The sequence below is a fragment of the Pan troglodytes genome, chromosome 8, assembly GCF_028858775.2.
Source record: "Pan troglodytes isolate AG18354 chromosome 8, NHGRI_mPanTro3-v2.0_pri, whole genome shotgun sequence".
NCBI classification, from domain to species: domain Eukaryota; kingdom Metazoa; phylum Chordata; class Mammalia; order Primates; family Hominidae; genus Pan; species Pan troglodytes.
In genome coordinates this window covers 58,492,597-58,508,126 of record NC_072406.2, presented here as the reverse complement: position 1 = coordinate 58,508,126, position 15,530 = coordinate 58,492,597, and the positions used below count along the sequence as shown (strand labels likewise).

The 15,530-nt window shown below is 36.5% G+C and overlaps 1 protein-coding gene across 22 annotated transcripts in view; it reads left to right on the top strand.

Annotated features, from left to right (window-relative positions):
• ZFAND4 (zinc finger AN1-type containing 4) overlaps positions 1-15,530 on the top strand; it is a 62,035-nt gene that overhangs the window by 34,134 nt on the left and 12,371 nt on the right. For 15 of the 22 annotated variants that reach the window (XR_010146564.1, XM_009458337.4, XM_054659433.2 and 12 more), the window contains 1 exon segment: positions 4,198-4,345. Coding sequence is in view for 21 of the 22 variants with exons in the window: in XM_009458337.4 (XP_009456612.3) it covers positions 4,198-4,345 (148 nt within the window). In the remaining variant the exon portion in view is untranslated. 22 annotated transcript variants of the gene reach the window in all.

Here is a 15,530-nt window from a genome sequence, read left to right as displayed (position 1 = left end):
GAGACAAGTCCGGGCAACACGGTGAAACTCCATCTGGAAAAAAATTAGCTGGGCCTGGTAGTGCACACCTGTAGTCCCAGCTACTTCGGAGACTGTGGTGGGAGGATTGCTTGAGCCCAAGAGGTGGAGGTTGCAGTGAGCCGAGATCACACCACTGCACTCCAGCCTGGGTGACAGAGTGAGACCCCCTCTCAAAAAGACAAAAAAAAAAAAAAAAAAAAAAGACCTTACACGTTCACTAACTATAAATTTGTCCAACTAAGTTTTTTTTCTGTTTCACACATCACCCCATCAGTTATAGCAGAGTTCACTTAAAGTTGTACTAAATTAGTATTTAGCAATTTATTTGAAAATATTCTCACCTGTAGTAGCTTCATGCAGACTATTCATAGGGGCCAACTCTTCAGTCACTTCAAACTTGGTATTGACACCCTCAATAAACAAGAACACAGAGCAATATGGGTAATATATGTCAGCTCATCAAAAAACAATCAGCTTTTTTAATCAGCTGTTGACGTTGCTTCCAATTCTATCAACTTTTTGAGAAATTGTCCCTGCTGGAAAAGTAATCTTTAAACAAGTTGATTTTCTCAGGACATACTTCCTCAACTGCTGTGATCAATAGTGAATTAATTCACTATTGATGAGTAGCTTTCCTTGCTTGGCTAGCAGATATAAACATTCAGAAACTTCTTTGGTTTTATAGCTTCATTTTCATTTTTTATTTGTGTAAAGAAATTCTGCTGTGATGAGATATTCTACTGTAAATTTTCTAGCTTTTCTGACTGTTGCTTTCCTGAAAGTTGGGAATATTGTGATGAATGCCTAACCTGGTAATGTCTATTTATGCTGTTTTCCTTTAGCATAGCTATAGTGTCACTGAATTATAAGCATCATGCTTTGCTATCTAATTGCTAACAAATAATCCACTCTACGGTACCTTAAAATGGCAACATTTGAAGTCTACTTTTCTTGTTTGACAAGGTTGGGTATACACTAGTAATAAGAAAAGTCACAGAATAGCAATATACATGGCAGTCAAAATACTGTTGAATTATGACTATGTTACTGTGATTTGTAGTTCTCCATATCACAGTGTAGAGCAACGAGAGAGCCACATAAAGTCTGTCATAGCTACTCAACTCTGCCATTGTAGGCAAAAGCAGCCATTTGTAATACATGATTGGGTGAATATGGCTTTGTTCCAATAAAACTTTATTTATGGACACAAATTTGAATTTTATTTAATTTTCATTTGTTATGAAATACCATTATTTTGAGTTTTTTCAACTAATTAAAGTTCATAAACCATTCTTAGCTCATGGGCCACACAGAAATAGAAATAGGTGGTGGGGCAGATTTGACCCATGACCATGGTTTGCTGGCTTCTACTCTAAAAAGAAAGAGGGAGAATTGAGTGTTAATTTGTTTCATTCTGATACAAAATGCAGCATCAGTCTTTTTTTAGTCTCAAATCTTTTTAGTGGATCATGCCACCTTACTGGGATTTTTTTTTTTTTTGAGATGGAGTCTTGCTCTGTCACCCAGGCTGGAGTGCAGTGGCACGATCTTGGCTCACTGCAACCTCTGCCTCCCAGATTCAAGCGATTCTCTTGCCTCAGCCTCCCAAGTAGCTGGGACTACAGGCGCCCGCCACCATGCCCAGCTAATTTTTTGTATTTTTTAGCAGAGACGGGGTTTCACCGTGTTAGCCAGGATGGTCTCGATCTCCTGTCCTGGTGATCCGCCCACCTCGGCCTCCCAAAGTGCTGGGATTACAGGCGTGAGCCATCACGCCCAGCTGATTGTTCTTTTATATATATATAAAATACATATTATATATATATAAGATATATATGTGTGTATGTATGTGTGTGTATATATGTATCTATTCCATGAGAGAATAGGTCTTTTCATGACAGTAATGTTGAATCAGAAACTTCTTTCGGTATTCAGTAAAGATACTTAAAATGCCACAGGGTAACTCAGAAGTATTTAAGGTTAAAATATTGCAAGGTAACTGAGAATAGTGTATACTTGAGTTATTCCTTCTAACTCCACAGGGTGACATGACAAAAATCTTCATGCACCCTTCTTCAGGTATTGTATAGTTGGCCTTGAGACAAAAGCCTTCACACAGTAGAAGTTCTGGCACTCATCTGGGTACACAAGCATGATGCAGTAAGTCCTGTCATTTGGTGCCTGGGGAAGCAATGAGTAGTTGTAGGAAGAATCAGCTTAGGAACCAGACACATGGGGGATTTGAATCTTAGGTCTGCTGTCTATAGCTTTCTGATCTTGAGCCAAATCACTTAACCTCTCTCACCTGCAGTTTCTTCATTAATAAAATCAGCTATAATATCTACCTTATGTAGTTTTGTGAGAATTAGGAATAATGTGTGGGAAGTGCCTGGCAGAGCAGGCATTCAGTAAATGGCAGGCAATGTTATTACTTCAGTGTTGTACTTGTGTCAGTTACCATACTGTGGTAGCCATGCTGTAGTAGGTAACTGTGGCTGTCACAAGTCAAGCACCACAGACTGAATTGGTTGTGGAGACCAGTCCTACATTCTTCCTTCAGATGCTACCCATGCGTGTAGTGCGTGTAATTAACCCACAGTTTCAGAACATTTCATGTTGCACCATATAAAATTTAGGAATGGGGCTGTCTGCTCTCTTTTTTGGCCTTGTGTGACAATATGTGCTTCAGAAACATTAAGGAATATACCCCATTAAGGCTGTCCTAAATTGTTTCCATTTCTTACAACCATATAAAACGGGAAATTCTCCTCATACTTCCATAGTGTAGATAACCTAGTTTTCCTATAAGTAAATCTGCATAGAAACTAATATGTATTCTTATTTTGCTTTATTTAAAGTTTTAATCATTTTCCAAATGTGCCAAGCTTGTGTTTTATCAAATCCTTGCCATTCTAATTTTCCCATTATAGAAAAAATAAATTACATTTCAAAATCTTTGTGTTCAGTTCATTGAACATTTATTGGCTATGTGCCAAGTGCTGTGCCTGGTGCAGACTCAGAAGATAAAGTCTAATATCTGCTTTCAACTTGCTTACATGTGGGGGAATAAGGAGCAAAACAAATATTTAAGTATAAATATGAGGATCGTGTGATACATCATTATATTATACAATCAAAGAGGAAGGGCTCCAAATATTAATTACATTGAAATATGAATAACGTCACTGTGGTTGATCAGTAATTGAAATATTTAACCTGTTTAATAGCTTGTATCATGACTTGACTGGATGTGTTTTTTCTTGTTAAAATCTATGCTATTCTAGGTTTTTATATTTTCAAACACACTTAGAAAAATTTGAAGTTATCTCTACTTAAAAAAATTTATTGGCTGGGCGCGGTGGCTCACACCTACCATCCCAGCACTTTGGGAGGCCGAGGTAGGCGGATCACGAGGTCAGGAGATTGAGACTGTCCTGGCTAACACAGTGCAACCCTGTCTCTACTAAAAATACAAAAAATTATCTGGGCGTGGTGGCACACACCTGTAGTCCCAGCTACTCGGGAGGCTGAGGCAGGAGAATCGCTTGAACCCGGGAGGCAGAGGTTGCAGTGAGCCGAGATTGCGCCATTGCACTCCAGCCTGGCGACAAGAGTGAGACTGTCTCAAGAAAAAAAAAATGTTTTTTGCTCCTTAAGAATAGAAAATGTTCTGATGACACCTGTGTATGAATTCTTTTTTTTTTTTTTTTTTTTTTAGTGAGAATCCCCTCAGGATGACTAAAAATCTGTACTTCTCTCCCGTGCCAAATTAAAAAAAATTCTGATTCATGGCAATCTCATCAGCCTGTTGTCTGGGTTGCACAATTATCAGCCTTGGCTGATAAAATGAAATCAGACATTCTCATGGAAATGGATTTTGCCTCTTTGGGAATGATATGGCAGGTGTCAAAACATCTTCATTTATCATATACTGAATTCAGAGAAGCTCAGCTATACTAGATTTTCAGTAATCCTAGATCATAATATTTATTCCCATTTCATTTTTTCTTTTAAGAAGTACATTCTTTGAAGTATATTTTCCTGACATTAACATTGACAAAATGGATGTAGTGTTTTATCATTAGTAACTTCTATAGATTGCTGTTTCATATAGAGCATTTTTAGTCACTGAGCAGGTATCAGAAAAATTTCAAGTAGTTATTGTTTTCTTTGCAGTGGTGGTTCTATGTATAATTCAGATACAGATGAGGATGAAGAAACTGAGCCTTCTTCTTCTGGGCAACAGATAATTGAAAATTCAATAACTATGAATAAGATGAAGCTGCTGAAGGCTAAGATGAAGAATATGAATCTCAGCAAAAAGGTGAAGCTGTTGGCATTTGACCAGGCTTATCTCTAGCTTACTCCTGCAGAGCACTCAGCAATGAGGTCTGTTGGTCATTGTGAAAAAATTATAAAGTATTATTCATTTCAGGTTTCTGGCCTCAGTTATTTATTAAACTTCTAAAAAGGATTAATTGGATTTTTTGGATTAGAAGCACACCTGAAGGGATTATACTGCACTTAACATAATTCATCATTTTAAAGATCATTCTGGGTCTAAGAAGGATAAAAAAAGAGAGCTTAATCTTAATCTGGCAATAATTACTTTTTAAAATATGTTAATATTTATTTATTATGGATAAAGATATCTACTATTTAGTAGATAGTGCCAGTTTTTTCCAAAGTGATTGAACCAATTTACATTCTTTACAACAGTGAATGAGAGTTGCCATTTTCCCATATTCTTACCAGTATTTGGCATGGTCCTTTGTAATTTTTGTAATCCTACTTTGTTTGTGGTGGCATCACATTGTGGTTTTAATTGCATTTCTCTGATGAGACCTGGAAGGTTGAGCACCTTTCATATGTTTATTGGGCATTTGGATACCCTTTTTAATAAAACACCTATATTTTTCCATTTTTCTATTGGGTTGTATGTTTTTTGTTACAGATTTTTTTTGGAGTTTTATATATATTCTAGATAAAAGTCCTTTGTTTCATATGACCACTTTATTGCTTTCCTTTTTACTCTACTAATGGCTCCCTTCCTTTTCATGTATAATAAAATTCAAAAATCTTTAATATACTACTTGACGAATTTTTACATTTATATACACTCATGTAGACACAACCCAAATTAAAATAGGACCTTTCACTCCAGAATGTTTCCTCATAATATTTCTCAGTTAATACGTACCTGTTCCTACTCTCAGAAATAACGACTGTTCTTACATCTATTACCATAAATATGTTTTTCCTATTCCTGAAATTTATATAAATGGAATCATAGAGAATATGGTCTGGTTTCTTTTGTTAAAAATATTTGTTTGATTTATCCATGTGGTTGTATGTATCAGTTAATTCTTTTTTATTGTTGTGTACTATTGTACTATGTGATTGATTTACCTCAATTTGCTTCTCTCTTTTCCTTTTGATGGACATTTGAGTTGTCTCTAGCTTTTGGCTTTTATCAATAAACTTCCTTTGAATATTCTCATACATTCTTTGGTGGACATAGCACTTGTTTCTTTGGAGCATATACCTAACAATGGACTTTCGGAGTCAGAGGGAAGATACATGTTTAACTTTAGTATTATGCCAAACAATTTTGCCAAGCATTTTTTGTATTTTTTGTTTTTTTGTTTTTTGTTTTTTTTCTTTTTTGAGACAGAGTCTTGCTCTGTCGCCCAGGCGCTATCTCGGCTCACTGCAAGCTCTGCCTCCCGGGTTCATGCCATTGTCCTGCCTCAGCCTCCTGAGTAGCTGAGACCACAGGCGCCCGCCACTACGCCGGGCTAATTTTTTTTTTTTTTGTATTTTTAGTAGAGACGGGGTTTCACCGTATTAGCCAGGTTGGTCTCGATCTCCTGACCTCATGATCTGACTGCCTCGACCTCCCAAAGTGCTGGGATTACAGACATGAGCCACCACGCCCGGCCAATTTTGCCAAGCATTTGAACCAATTTACACTCTTCCCAGCAACGTGAGAGTTCTAGTTTATGCCACATTCTTGTCAACACTTGATATTGTCAGTCCTTTTAATTTTAACCATTCTGGTGACTGTGTAAATGGTTTTCTTTTATATTTCTCTAATGAGGAATAATATTGACTTTTCATATGATTATTGACCATTAAGATACGTTTTTTATGTGAAGTGCCTGTTCAAGTCTTTTGCTTATTTTTAAATTGAGTTCTCTGTCTTTTGCTTACTGATTTCTAGGCATCTTTATATACTATGGGTACAAGTCCTTTGTCAGATATATGGGTTGCAGATACTTCTAACACTCTATGGTGGCTTGTTCTTTTACTTTCTTATTCTTTGGGTGAATGTTTTTAATTGTATTCTAATTTATCAGTTTTTTTTTTTTTTTTTTTTTTGAGACAGAGTCTCGCCCTGTTGCCGAGGCTGGAGTGCAGTGGTGTGATCTCTGCTCACTGCAACCTCCACCTCCTGGGTTCAAGCGATTCTTCTGCCCCAGCCTCCCAAATAGCTGGGATTACGGGTGCGCATCTCCACGCCCAGCTAATTTTTGTATTTTTAGTAGAGACGGGGTTCTACCTTGTTGGTCAGGCTGGTCTTGAACTTCTGACCTTTTCATCCACCCGCCTCGGCCTCCCAAAGTGCTGGGATTACAGGCATGAGTCACTGCATCCAGCTTGCTTTTATGATTATCATTTTTGATAACCTTTTGATGAAATATTTTCCTACCACAGGTCTTAAAGCTTTATGATTGTTTTTCTCTCACTTAGGTTTAGTCCAGCTGAAATTTTTTTTTTTTTTGAGACGGAGTCTTGCTGTGTCTACAGGGTGGACTGCAGTGGCACAATATTGGCCCACTGCAACCTCCACCTCCTTGGTTCAAGTGATTCTCCTGCCTCAGCCTCCTGAGTAGCTGGGACTACAGGCATGTGCCACCATGCCCGGCTATTTTTTGTATTTTTAGTAGAGATGGGGTTTTGCCATGTTGGCCAGGCTGGTCTCAAACTCCTGACCTCAGGTAGTCCTCCCACCTTGGCCTCCCAAAGTGTTGGGATTACAGGAGCGAGCCACCGCGCCCAGCTGAAATTTTTTTGATATAACGTAAAGTGGGGTAAAGATCTTTTTTTTTTTTTTTTTTTCTGATGGGGAACAATTGACTTAGCTCTATTAAGAAAAAAAATCCTTTCTTCACAGTCCTAAATGTTTATGCACTTAATAATAGAACTTCAAAATACATGAAGCAAAAACTACAAAGAAATAAATAAATACTTTTGTTGAAAGATTTCTACATCCCACTCTCAAAAATCAATGGAACAGATAGAAAATCAGTGAAGGATTTAGGAGACTTGAACAACACTAATCAACCTACTTGACCCAACTGACATTTACAGTATGCTCTACCCAAAACAGCAGAGTACACATTTCTTTTTAAGTGCATGTAGAACATTTACCAGGGTAAACCATATTGTGTGCCATAAAACAGGTTCAATTTTCTTTTTTTTTTTTTTGAGACAGAATCTTGCTCTGTCCCTCAAACTGAAGTTCAGTGGCACAATCTCGGCTCACTACAATCTCCACCTCCCAGGTTCAAGCGATTGTCTTACCTCAGCCTCCTGAGTAGCTGGGACGACAGGCTCATGCCACCATGCCTGGCTAATTTTTTGTATTTTTAGTAGAGACGGGGTTTCACCATGTTGGTCAGGTTGGTCTTGAACTCCTGACCTCAAGCAATCCGCCTGTCTTGGCCTCCCAAAGTGCTGGGGTTACAGGTATGAGTCACTGCGCCTAGATCAGTTTCAAATAAATTATAAAAGATTCCAAATAATACAAAAATGCTCTCTGATTACAATGGAATAAAATTAGAAATTAATAATAGATATGTGGAAAACCTTCTGATATTTGAAAATAACACACTTCTAAGTAACTGATGGTCAAGAAGTCCAAAGAGAAATAAGTATTTTTTCACTGAATAAAAATATTCTGATATTGTGATGAACTGATTTTTTAAAAATATGAAATAGTCTTGCATTGTTAGAATGAACCATTCTTGGTTGTGATGTATTTTTCATTTCTTTAGATTTAAATTATTAATATTTTCCTCAGGATTTTTGCATTACGATTTCGTTCATGAGAGAAATTTTGATCTATATTTTTCTTTTCCAATATACAGTAAGGTTGAAAGAATTTTACCGTGAACACTTATTTATCTAATATCTAGATTCTACCATTAAAATTTTTTTAATTTTATTTTTGTGGTAAAATACATATGTCATAAAGTTATCTTAACCATCTTAAGTGTACAAACAGTTCAGTAATGTTAAGTGTATAACACAGTGTTGTGCAACCAATCTCCAGAAGTTTTTTATCTTGTAAAATTGTCATAACGTGTCAGAATTTCCTTCCTTTTTAAGGCTGGATAATATTTCATTGTATGGCTATATACCACACTTTTTTAATCAATTCATTCCTCAATGTATACTTGGATTGCCCCCATCTTTTGGCTATTGTGAATAATGGTGCTATGAACATAAGTATACAAATATGTCTTTGAGACCCTACTTTCAATGTTTTCTTTTAGTAGTTTCATAGTTTCAGAACTTAGAGTTAAGTCTTTAGTTCATTTAGATTTGATTTTTGTATATGGTAAAAGATAAGGGGTCTAATTTCATTCTTCTGCATGTGGACCCAGTTTTCCCAACATTATTTATTGAAGAGACTATCCTTTCCCCAGTGTATGTTCTTGGCACCTTTATCAAAAATAAGTTCACTGTGGGTCTGTGGACTTGTTTCTGGGTTCTCTGTTCTTTTCCATTGGTTGTGCATCTATGTTCATGTCAGTACTGTGCTGTTTTGGTTACTGTAGCTCTGTAGTATAATTTAAAGTCAGATAATTGTGATTCTTCCAGTTTTTTTTTTGTTTTTTTTTTTTTTGCTTAGATGGCTTTGACTATTCTGTGTCTTTTGTGGTTCCATGTAAATTTTAGGATTATTTTTTCTGTTTCTGTGAAAAATGTCATTGGTATTTTGATAGAGATTATGTTGAATTTGTAGATTGCGTTGGGCGGTATGGACATTTTAACAATATTAATTCTTCCAACTCATGAACATGGAATATTTTTTCATATTTTTGTGTCGTCCAATGTTTTATAGCTTTCATTATAGAGATCTTTCACTTTTTTAGGTAAGTTTATTCCTAGGTATTTTATTTTACTTTATTTGTAGCTATTGTACATGAGATTACTTTCTTGATTTTTTTAGATTATTGTTGGTATATAGAAATGCTACTGGGTTTTGTATGTTGATTTTGTATCCTGCAACTTTACTGAATGTGTTTATCAGTTCTAATCGTTTTTTGGTGCAGTCTTTCCGTTTTTCCAAATACAAGATCATATTATCTGCAATCAAGGATAATTTGGCTTCCTTCTTTCAAATTTGTATGCCCTTTATTTCTTTCTCTTGTCTGATTTCTTCAGCTAGGACTTCTAGTACTAGTACTTCTTTTCATTTAGGGTTCCTGATGATAAATTCTCTCAGCATTTGTCTGAAAACTTATTTTACCTTTTTAATTTTGAGAAATGTTTAATTCTTTTTTTTTTTTTTTTTTGTGATGGAGTCTCGCTGTTGCCCAGGCTGGAGTGCAGTGGTGTGGTCTCGGCTCACTGCAACCTCCACCTCCTGGGTTCAAGCGATTCTCCTCCCTCAGCTTCCCGAGTAGCAGTAGCTGGGACTACAGGCATGCGCCACCATGCCCAACTAATTTTTGTATTTTTAATAGAGATGGGGTTTCACCATGTTGGCCAGAATGGTCTTGATCTCTTGACCCTGTGATCTGCCTGCCTTGGCCTCCCAAGGTGCTGGGATTACAGGCATGAGCCACTGCGCCTGGCTGAGAAATGTTTAATTATTTAGAAATGTTATAAGACTAGATTCATCAATTAATATTTTCCCACATTTGCTTTCTGTTTGGATTTTTCTTTAGCTGATCTATGTGCGAGTTAGATATCATGACACTTCCCCTAAATACTTTATTTATTATGTATCTCCTAAGAATAAGGGCCACCTTTTACATGATTATGATACAGTTACCATACTCATTTATGATTGATACACATTATGTCATCTATATTCATATTTCCCAGGTCTTAATAATGTGCTTAATAGCATTTCATATTGTTTTTAATCTGGGATCCAATCAAGAATGATGCATTGCATTTTGTTGTAATGTTTTCATAGTCTCCTTTTATACAAAACTGTTTCTAAGCCTTATTTGGACATGCGTGTAAAATATTTCTGAAGAATATAGATCAGTTGTTTTGTAAAATATTCTTCAATTTGGAGATTTGGCTGTTTCATTATGATTAGATGGAATTTGAACATTTTTGGTAGGAATACTACACAGATGATTTATTCTTCTCAGTGCAACACATCAGAAGGCACATAATGTTAATTTGAAGTAGTTTCTTTTTCGTTTTTTTTTTTAAAGAAAATTTGCAATTTTAGTTGGTATTTCCTCATTAGTCCAAGAGTATTTTAATATATTTTGAAAATGTTCTGGTGGCAGAGGCTTTTTGGTTTTTCTTTTTCTTTTCTTTTCTTTTTTTTAGAGGTGGGAGTCTCACTATGTTACTGAACTCCTGGGACCAAGGGATCCTCTCATTTCAGCCTCCCACGTAGCTGGGACTATGTGTGCAGCACCATGCCAGGCTTGATTTTTCATTGTTTTTAATTTCTAGTTTTATTGCTTGGAACTCAGAGAATGTTGTTTGTATTTCTACTTTATAGCATTTTATTCTTTGGGATCTAATAGCACTTTTCATGAATATATACCTCAGAAGACAGTTTATTCTCTATCAAAAAGGTAAAAGTTTGCTAGATATTTATAAGATAGACCTTATTAAAGTTTTTTTTTTTGTCAACTTGATCTGTCTTAGAATGAGAACGGTAATAGATGAAGGTCTATTATTCATAGGTTTCTGTGTATTTCTCTTTTCATTTCTCATACTTTTTGCTGTAAGAAAGTGGTAGTTGTGTAATTTGGTACATAAATATTAATAACATATTTTCACTGTGTTGCTAGTTACAAAAGTAGTGAAATGTTTCACTCTATCACATTCACTGACTTTCCCCTTGAATTTTCCTTGCCTGATATCACGCCCATACCTACTGGTATCTTCTTGGTTTCATTTGCTTGGTATACCTTTTCCCATGTCTCTATTTATTAACTTTTAAGTTACTTTGTTTTACATATTTCCTTTATATACAGTATAGAGTTGGTTTTTGCTTTGTGAGCCAGCTTGAAATTTTAAAACAGGTAACTTAATCACGTTTATATTTATTGATATGACTTCATATTTGGTCTTAAATATCTTATTTTGTTATACTTACAGTCTCCTTCTCTATGCTTTCTTTTGTGTGTATCTGTATATATGAATGTGTAAGTGTGTATTTTTTGGTATTTCAGAAGGCTTTTGCAGTTTGTTTTATTGATTCACTTTACATTAATACTATTTATCATGTTCTTGATCTGCCTTTTCCTTATTTAACCTTCTCCTCTTTTATTTGCCAGCTTTAAATATCCTTTGACTCCTAATTACTAAGTGAAAATCAGTGAACTTATTTTTTTCTCTTCTCTCTTCATCCTCTCATTAAAATTTTTTTTCTACTTTTTTAAAGAAAACATAGCCTTTACAAGTCATTTTTCTTTCTACTCACTCTTATTTTAGTTTTAATTTTATTCCATCCTTTTTATTTATTCACTTATTTATTTTGAGATGGAGTCTTGCCCTGTCACCCAGGCTGGAGTGCAGTGGCACGATCTTGGCTCACTGCAACCTGTGCCTCCTGGGTTCAAGCAATTCTCCTGCCTCAGTCTTCTGAGTAGCTAGGATTACAGGCGTGTGCCACCACGCCCGGCTAATTTTTTTTTGTATCTTTAGTAGAGACGGGGTTTCACCATGTTGGCCAGGCTGGTCTCGAACTCCTGACCTTCTGATCCACCCACCTTGGCCTCCCAAAGTGCTGGGATTACAGGCATGAGCCACCATGCCCGGCCAATTGTATTCCATTCTTATGATCAGTCTTTTTGCTGTAGGTTTCCCCATACATTTTGGTTAGAAGAAGCTCATCTGAAGTCCTCAAGAAAGGTTTGTAGGTACAGTAATTCTTGAATTTTTCGATGTTCAAACCCTTTTCTTTAGACTTAACATTTTTATTTGTTTTTACCATTATGTATGATATTAATTGTAGGTTTTTCTTCTATTTTTGTATTTTCCTATTTTCATTGATACGTAATAGATATATTTTCAGGGTACATGTGATAATTTAATACATGAATATAATTTGTAAACATCAAATCAGTGTAATTGGGATATCCATAACCTTAAATATTCATCTTTTTTAATGCTAGAAACATTAGCCTTAATCCTTACATGATGGCTTGCCTGGATATAAAATGTTTGGTTCACATCTTTTCCCTTGAGTTTGTCTAAAATGTTGCTCTGCTATGTTTTGCTTTTTATATTGCCATTGAGAAATCTAATTACCAATCTTTCTTTTCTCTGTAAATGATTTGATTTTTTTGTCTGGAGAAAATGAGGATTTTTTTTCTTTTAAATGTAGTGGTTTTATTAGGATGTATCTTGGAATTAACTCTTCAGGGTCAATTTTCACTATACACTTGAGCCTTTTTAACATAAAGATTCAAGTCTTTTATTTCAGGATTATTTCTTAGAATTTATATATATACTTTTTTTTTAGTACTTTATTTGTTTTTTTGTTTGTTTTCTTTTTTGGAATTTTTTTTTTTTTTTTTGAGACGGAGTCTCGCTCTGTTGCCCAGGCTGGAGTGCAGTGGCATGATCTCGGCGCACTGCAAGCTCCGCCTCCCAGGTTCACGCCATTCTCCCGCCTCTGCCTCCGGAGTAGCTGGACTACAGGCGCCCGTCACCACGCCCGGCTAATTTTTTGTATTTTTAGTAGAGACAGGGTTTCACCGTGTTAGCCAGGATGGTCTCGATCTCCTGACCTGGTGATCCGCCTACCTCAGCCTTCCAAAGTGCTGGGATTACAGACGTGAGCCACCGCGCCTGGCCTTTGGAGCTTATTTTATACATAAGTTAGAACATCGTCGTGGTCTTTTTTTTCTTTCTTTCTTTTTTTTTTTTTTTTTTAAAGACAGGGTGTTGCAGTGTCACCCAGGCTGGAGTGCCATAGCCTGAGCTCACTGCAGCCTCGAACTCCTGGGCTCAAGTGACCTTCCTACCTCAGCGGCATGAGATACCCCCTCTGCCCTGTTAGAACTTCTTTGTCTAATATACAACCGCCTTCTCTCTTATCCTTTTAGATTCTTTATTTTATTTTTATTCTTTTGGCTGTTTTCATACCTTTCCTCAGTATTTTTGTTTTTGAGACGGAGTCTTGCTCTGTCGCCCAGGCTGGAGTGCAGTGGTGCAATCTTGGCTCGCTGCAATTTTTGTCTTCCGGGTTCATGCCATTCTCCTGCCTCAGCCTCCTGACCTGGGACTACAGGTGCCCGCCACCACGCCCGGCTAATTTTTTTATATTTTTAGTAGAGACAGGATTTCACCCTCTTAGCCAGGACGGTCTCGATCTCCTGACCTCGTGATCTGCCTCGGCCTCCCAAAGTGCTGGGATTACAGGTGTGAGCCACCGCACCCGGCCTATACCTTTTCTCAGTATTCTTTATTAAATATTAAGTAGAATTTTAGTGTCCTGTGGGCACCTTGTAATTTAGTCTTCATTTCTGAGATGATTTTGTTTTCTGCAGAGTATTTCTGGGTTTGCTCAGCTCTCATTTCGTATCCTCCTATTACTTTTATCTATTCTGCCTTGAGTTTTTGCATTTATGATTTGATGAGATTTTAAAAAATATCTGCAAATACTAAAAGATACTTAATTTAAGTTGGGGTATTGTGATGGAGTTTTCTTTTGTTTTATTGTTTTAGGGAGGATTTTCATTAGCTAAAATTCTGATTCTCATTTTCTGTTTTATTTTTATAGCAGCTTTACATGGATTTGGTCTGCCTTTTTCTATTTATTTTCTAATTGTATTTTCTATAATTTTATTTACTTAGATGAGTATTAACAGTTATATATTAATACACAGAAGTGAGGATTTTGTGTAGGGAAGTAAGTTTCTTATTTCAAGAGCATCCTCTTCCTTTGGTGTAGTGAGATGCAGGTTTTTTAAATCAGTGACACACTTTTTTATTTGTTATTTTAAAAATTAATTTATTTTTATTTTTTGACATGGGGTCTTGCTCTATCATCCAGGCTGGGGTGTAGTGGCATGATCTTGACTCACCGCAACCTCTGCCTCCTGAGCTCAAGTGATCCTCCCACCTCAGCCTCCCAAGTAGCTGGGACCACAGGCTCCTGCCACCATGCCCAGCTAATTTTTTTGTATTATTGATAGAGATGGGTTTTTCTCATGTTTTCTAGGCTGGTCTTGAACTCCTGAACTCAAGCAGTCTTCCCACCTTGGCCTCCCAAAGTGCTGGGATTATAGTTGTGAGCCACCATGCCTGGCTCAAATCAATGACACTCTTATTGGAGGGCAGTGTCAGTATGTTTTCTGATTTGTGATTCACTGTTGTTTTTGAAGGATCCTTATTTTCCCTTTCCTGCTTCTTTCTTTACTTTTACTATCAAAGTCTCAATGGTTGCCTTTTCCTTTCAATTTACCCCTTCTCCCTTCAAAAAGTGATGTCTTCTTGAAGCTACCTCCTTTATCCTGAACAACTTTAATGCCCGGTGTGGTGGCTCATGCCTATAATCCCAGAACTTTGGGAGGCAGAGGTGGGAGGATCACTTGAATCCAGGAGTTTGAGACCAGCCTGTCAACATAGGGAGACCCCATCTCTACAAAAAAATATAAAAATTAGCTGGGCATGGTGATGTGTGTCTGTAGTCCCAGCTGCTCGGAGGATCGATTGACCCTGGGAGGGTGAGGCTGCAGTGAGCCATTGTACCACTGCACTCTAGCCTGGGTAACAGAGCCAGACCCTGTCTCAAAAAATACACATAAAAATAAAGTCACTTCCTTTTAATTTCTCAGTAGCCTGTGTTTGATATCCCATATCTTAGATCTATTTTTAGTATCTTCATAATCAAGTGGGATTTTGTCTTTTGTGGATTTTTCTTTGTTCCATCAGCAAACCTCTCCTTTTCTTTCTTTATTTTTTTCCCTTTATTATTTTTTTATTTTATTTTATTTTATTTTTTTGGTGAAGCTTCATACTTCTCCATACTTTTGCCTGTCTGTCACCACAGGCATAGGCTTTGCAGATGAGTTTCTTGGATTGGGGAATATTTTGAAGTTCATATCATATGTCTCCCAGTTTTTCTGATGCATGGGTTATGAGTGATTTTATTTGTGTATGTTGTTGATCTGTGTAGTTTTTCTGGAGCATGGAGAAATTCAGTTTTAGGCAGCTGTCATTAATTTCGACAGCCCAGAAGTCATATCCTTAATTTTTGAAGAATTTTTTGCGGGATAAAGAATTAC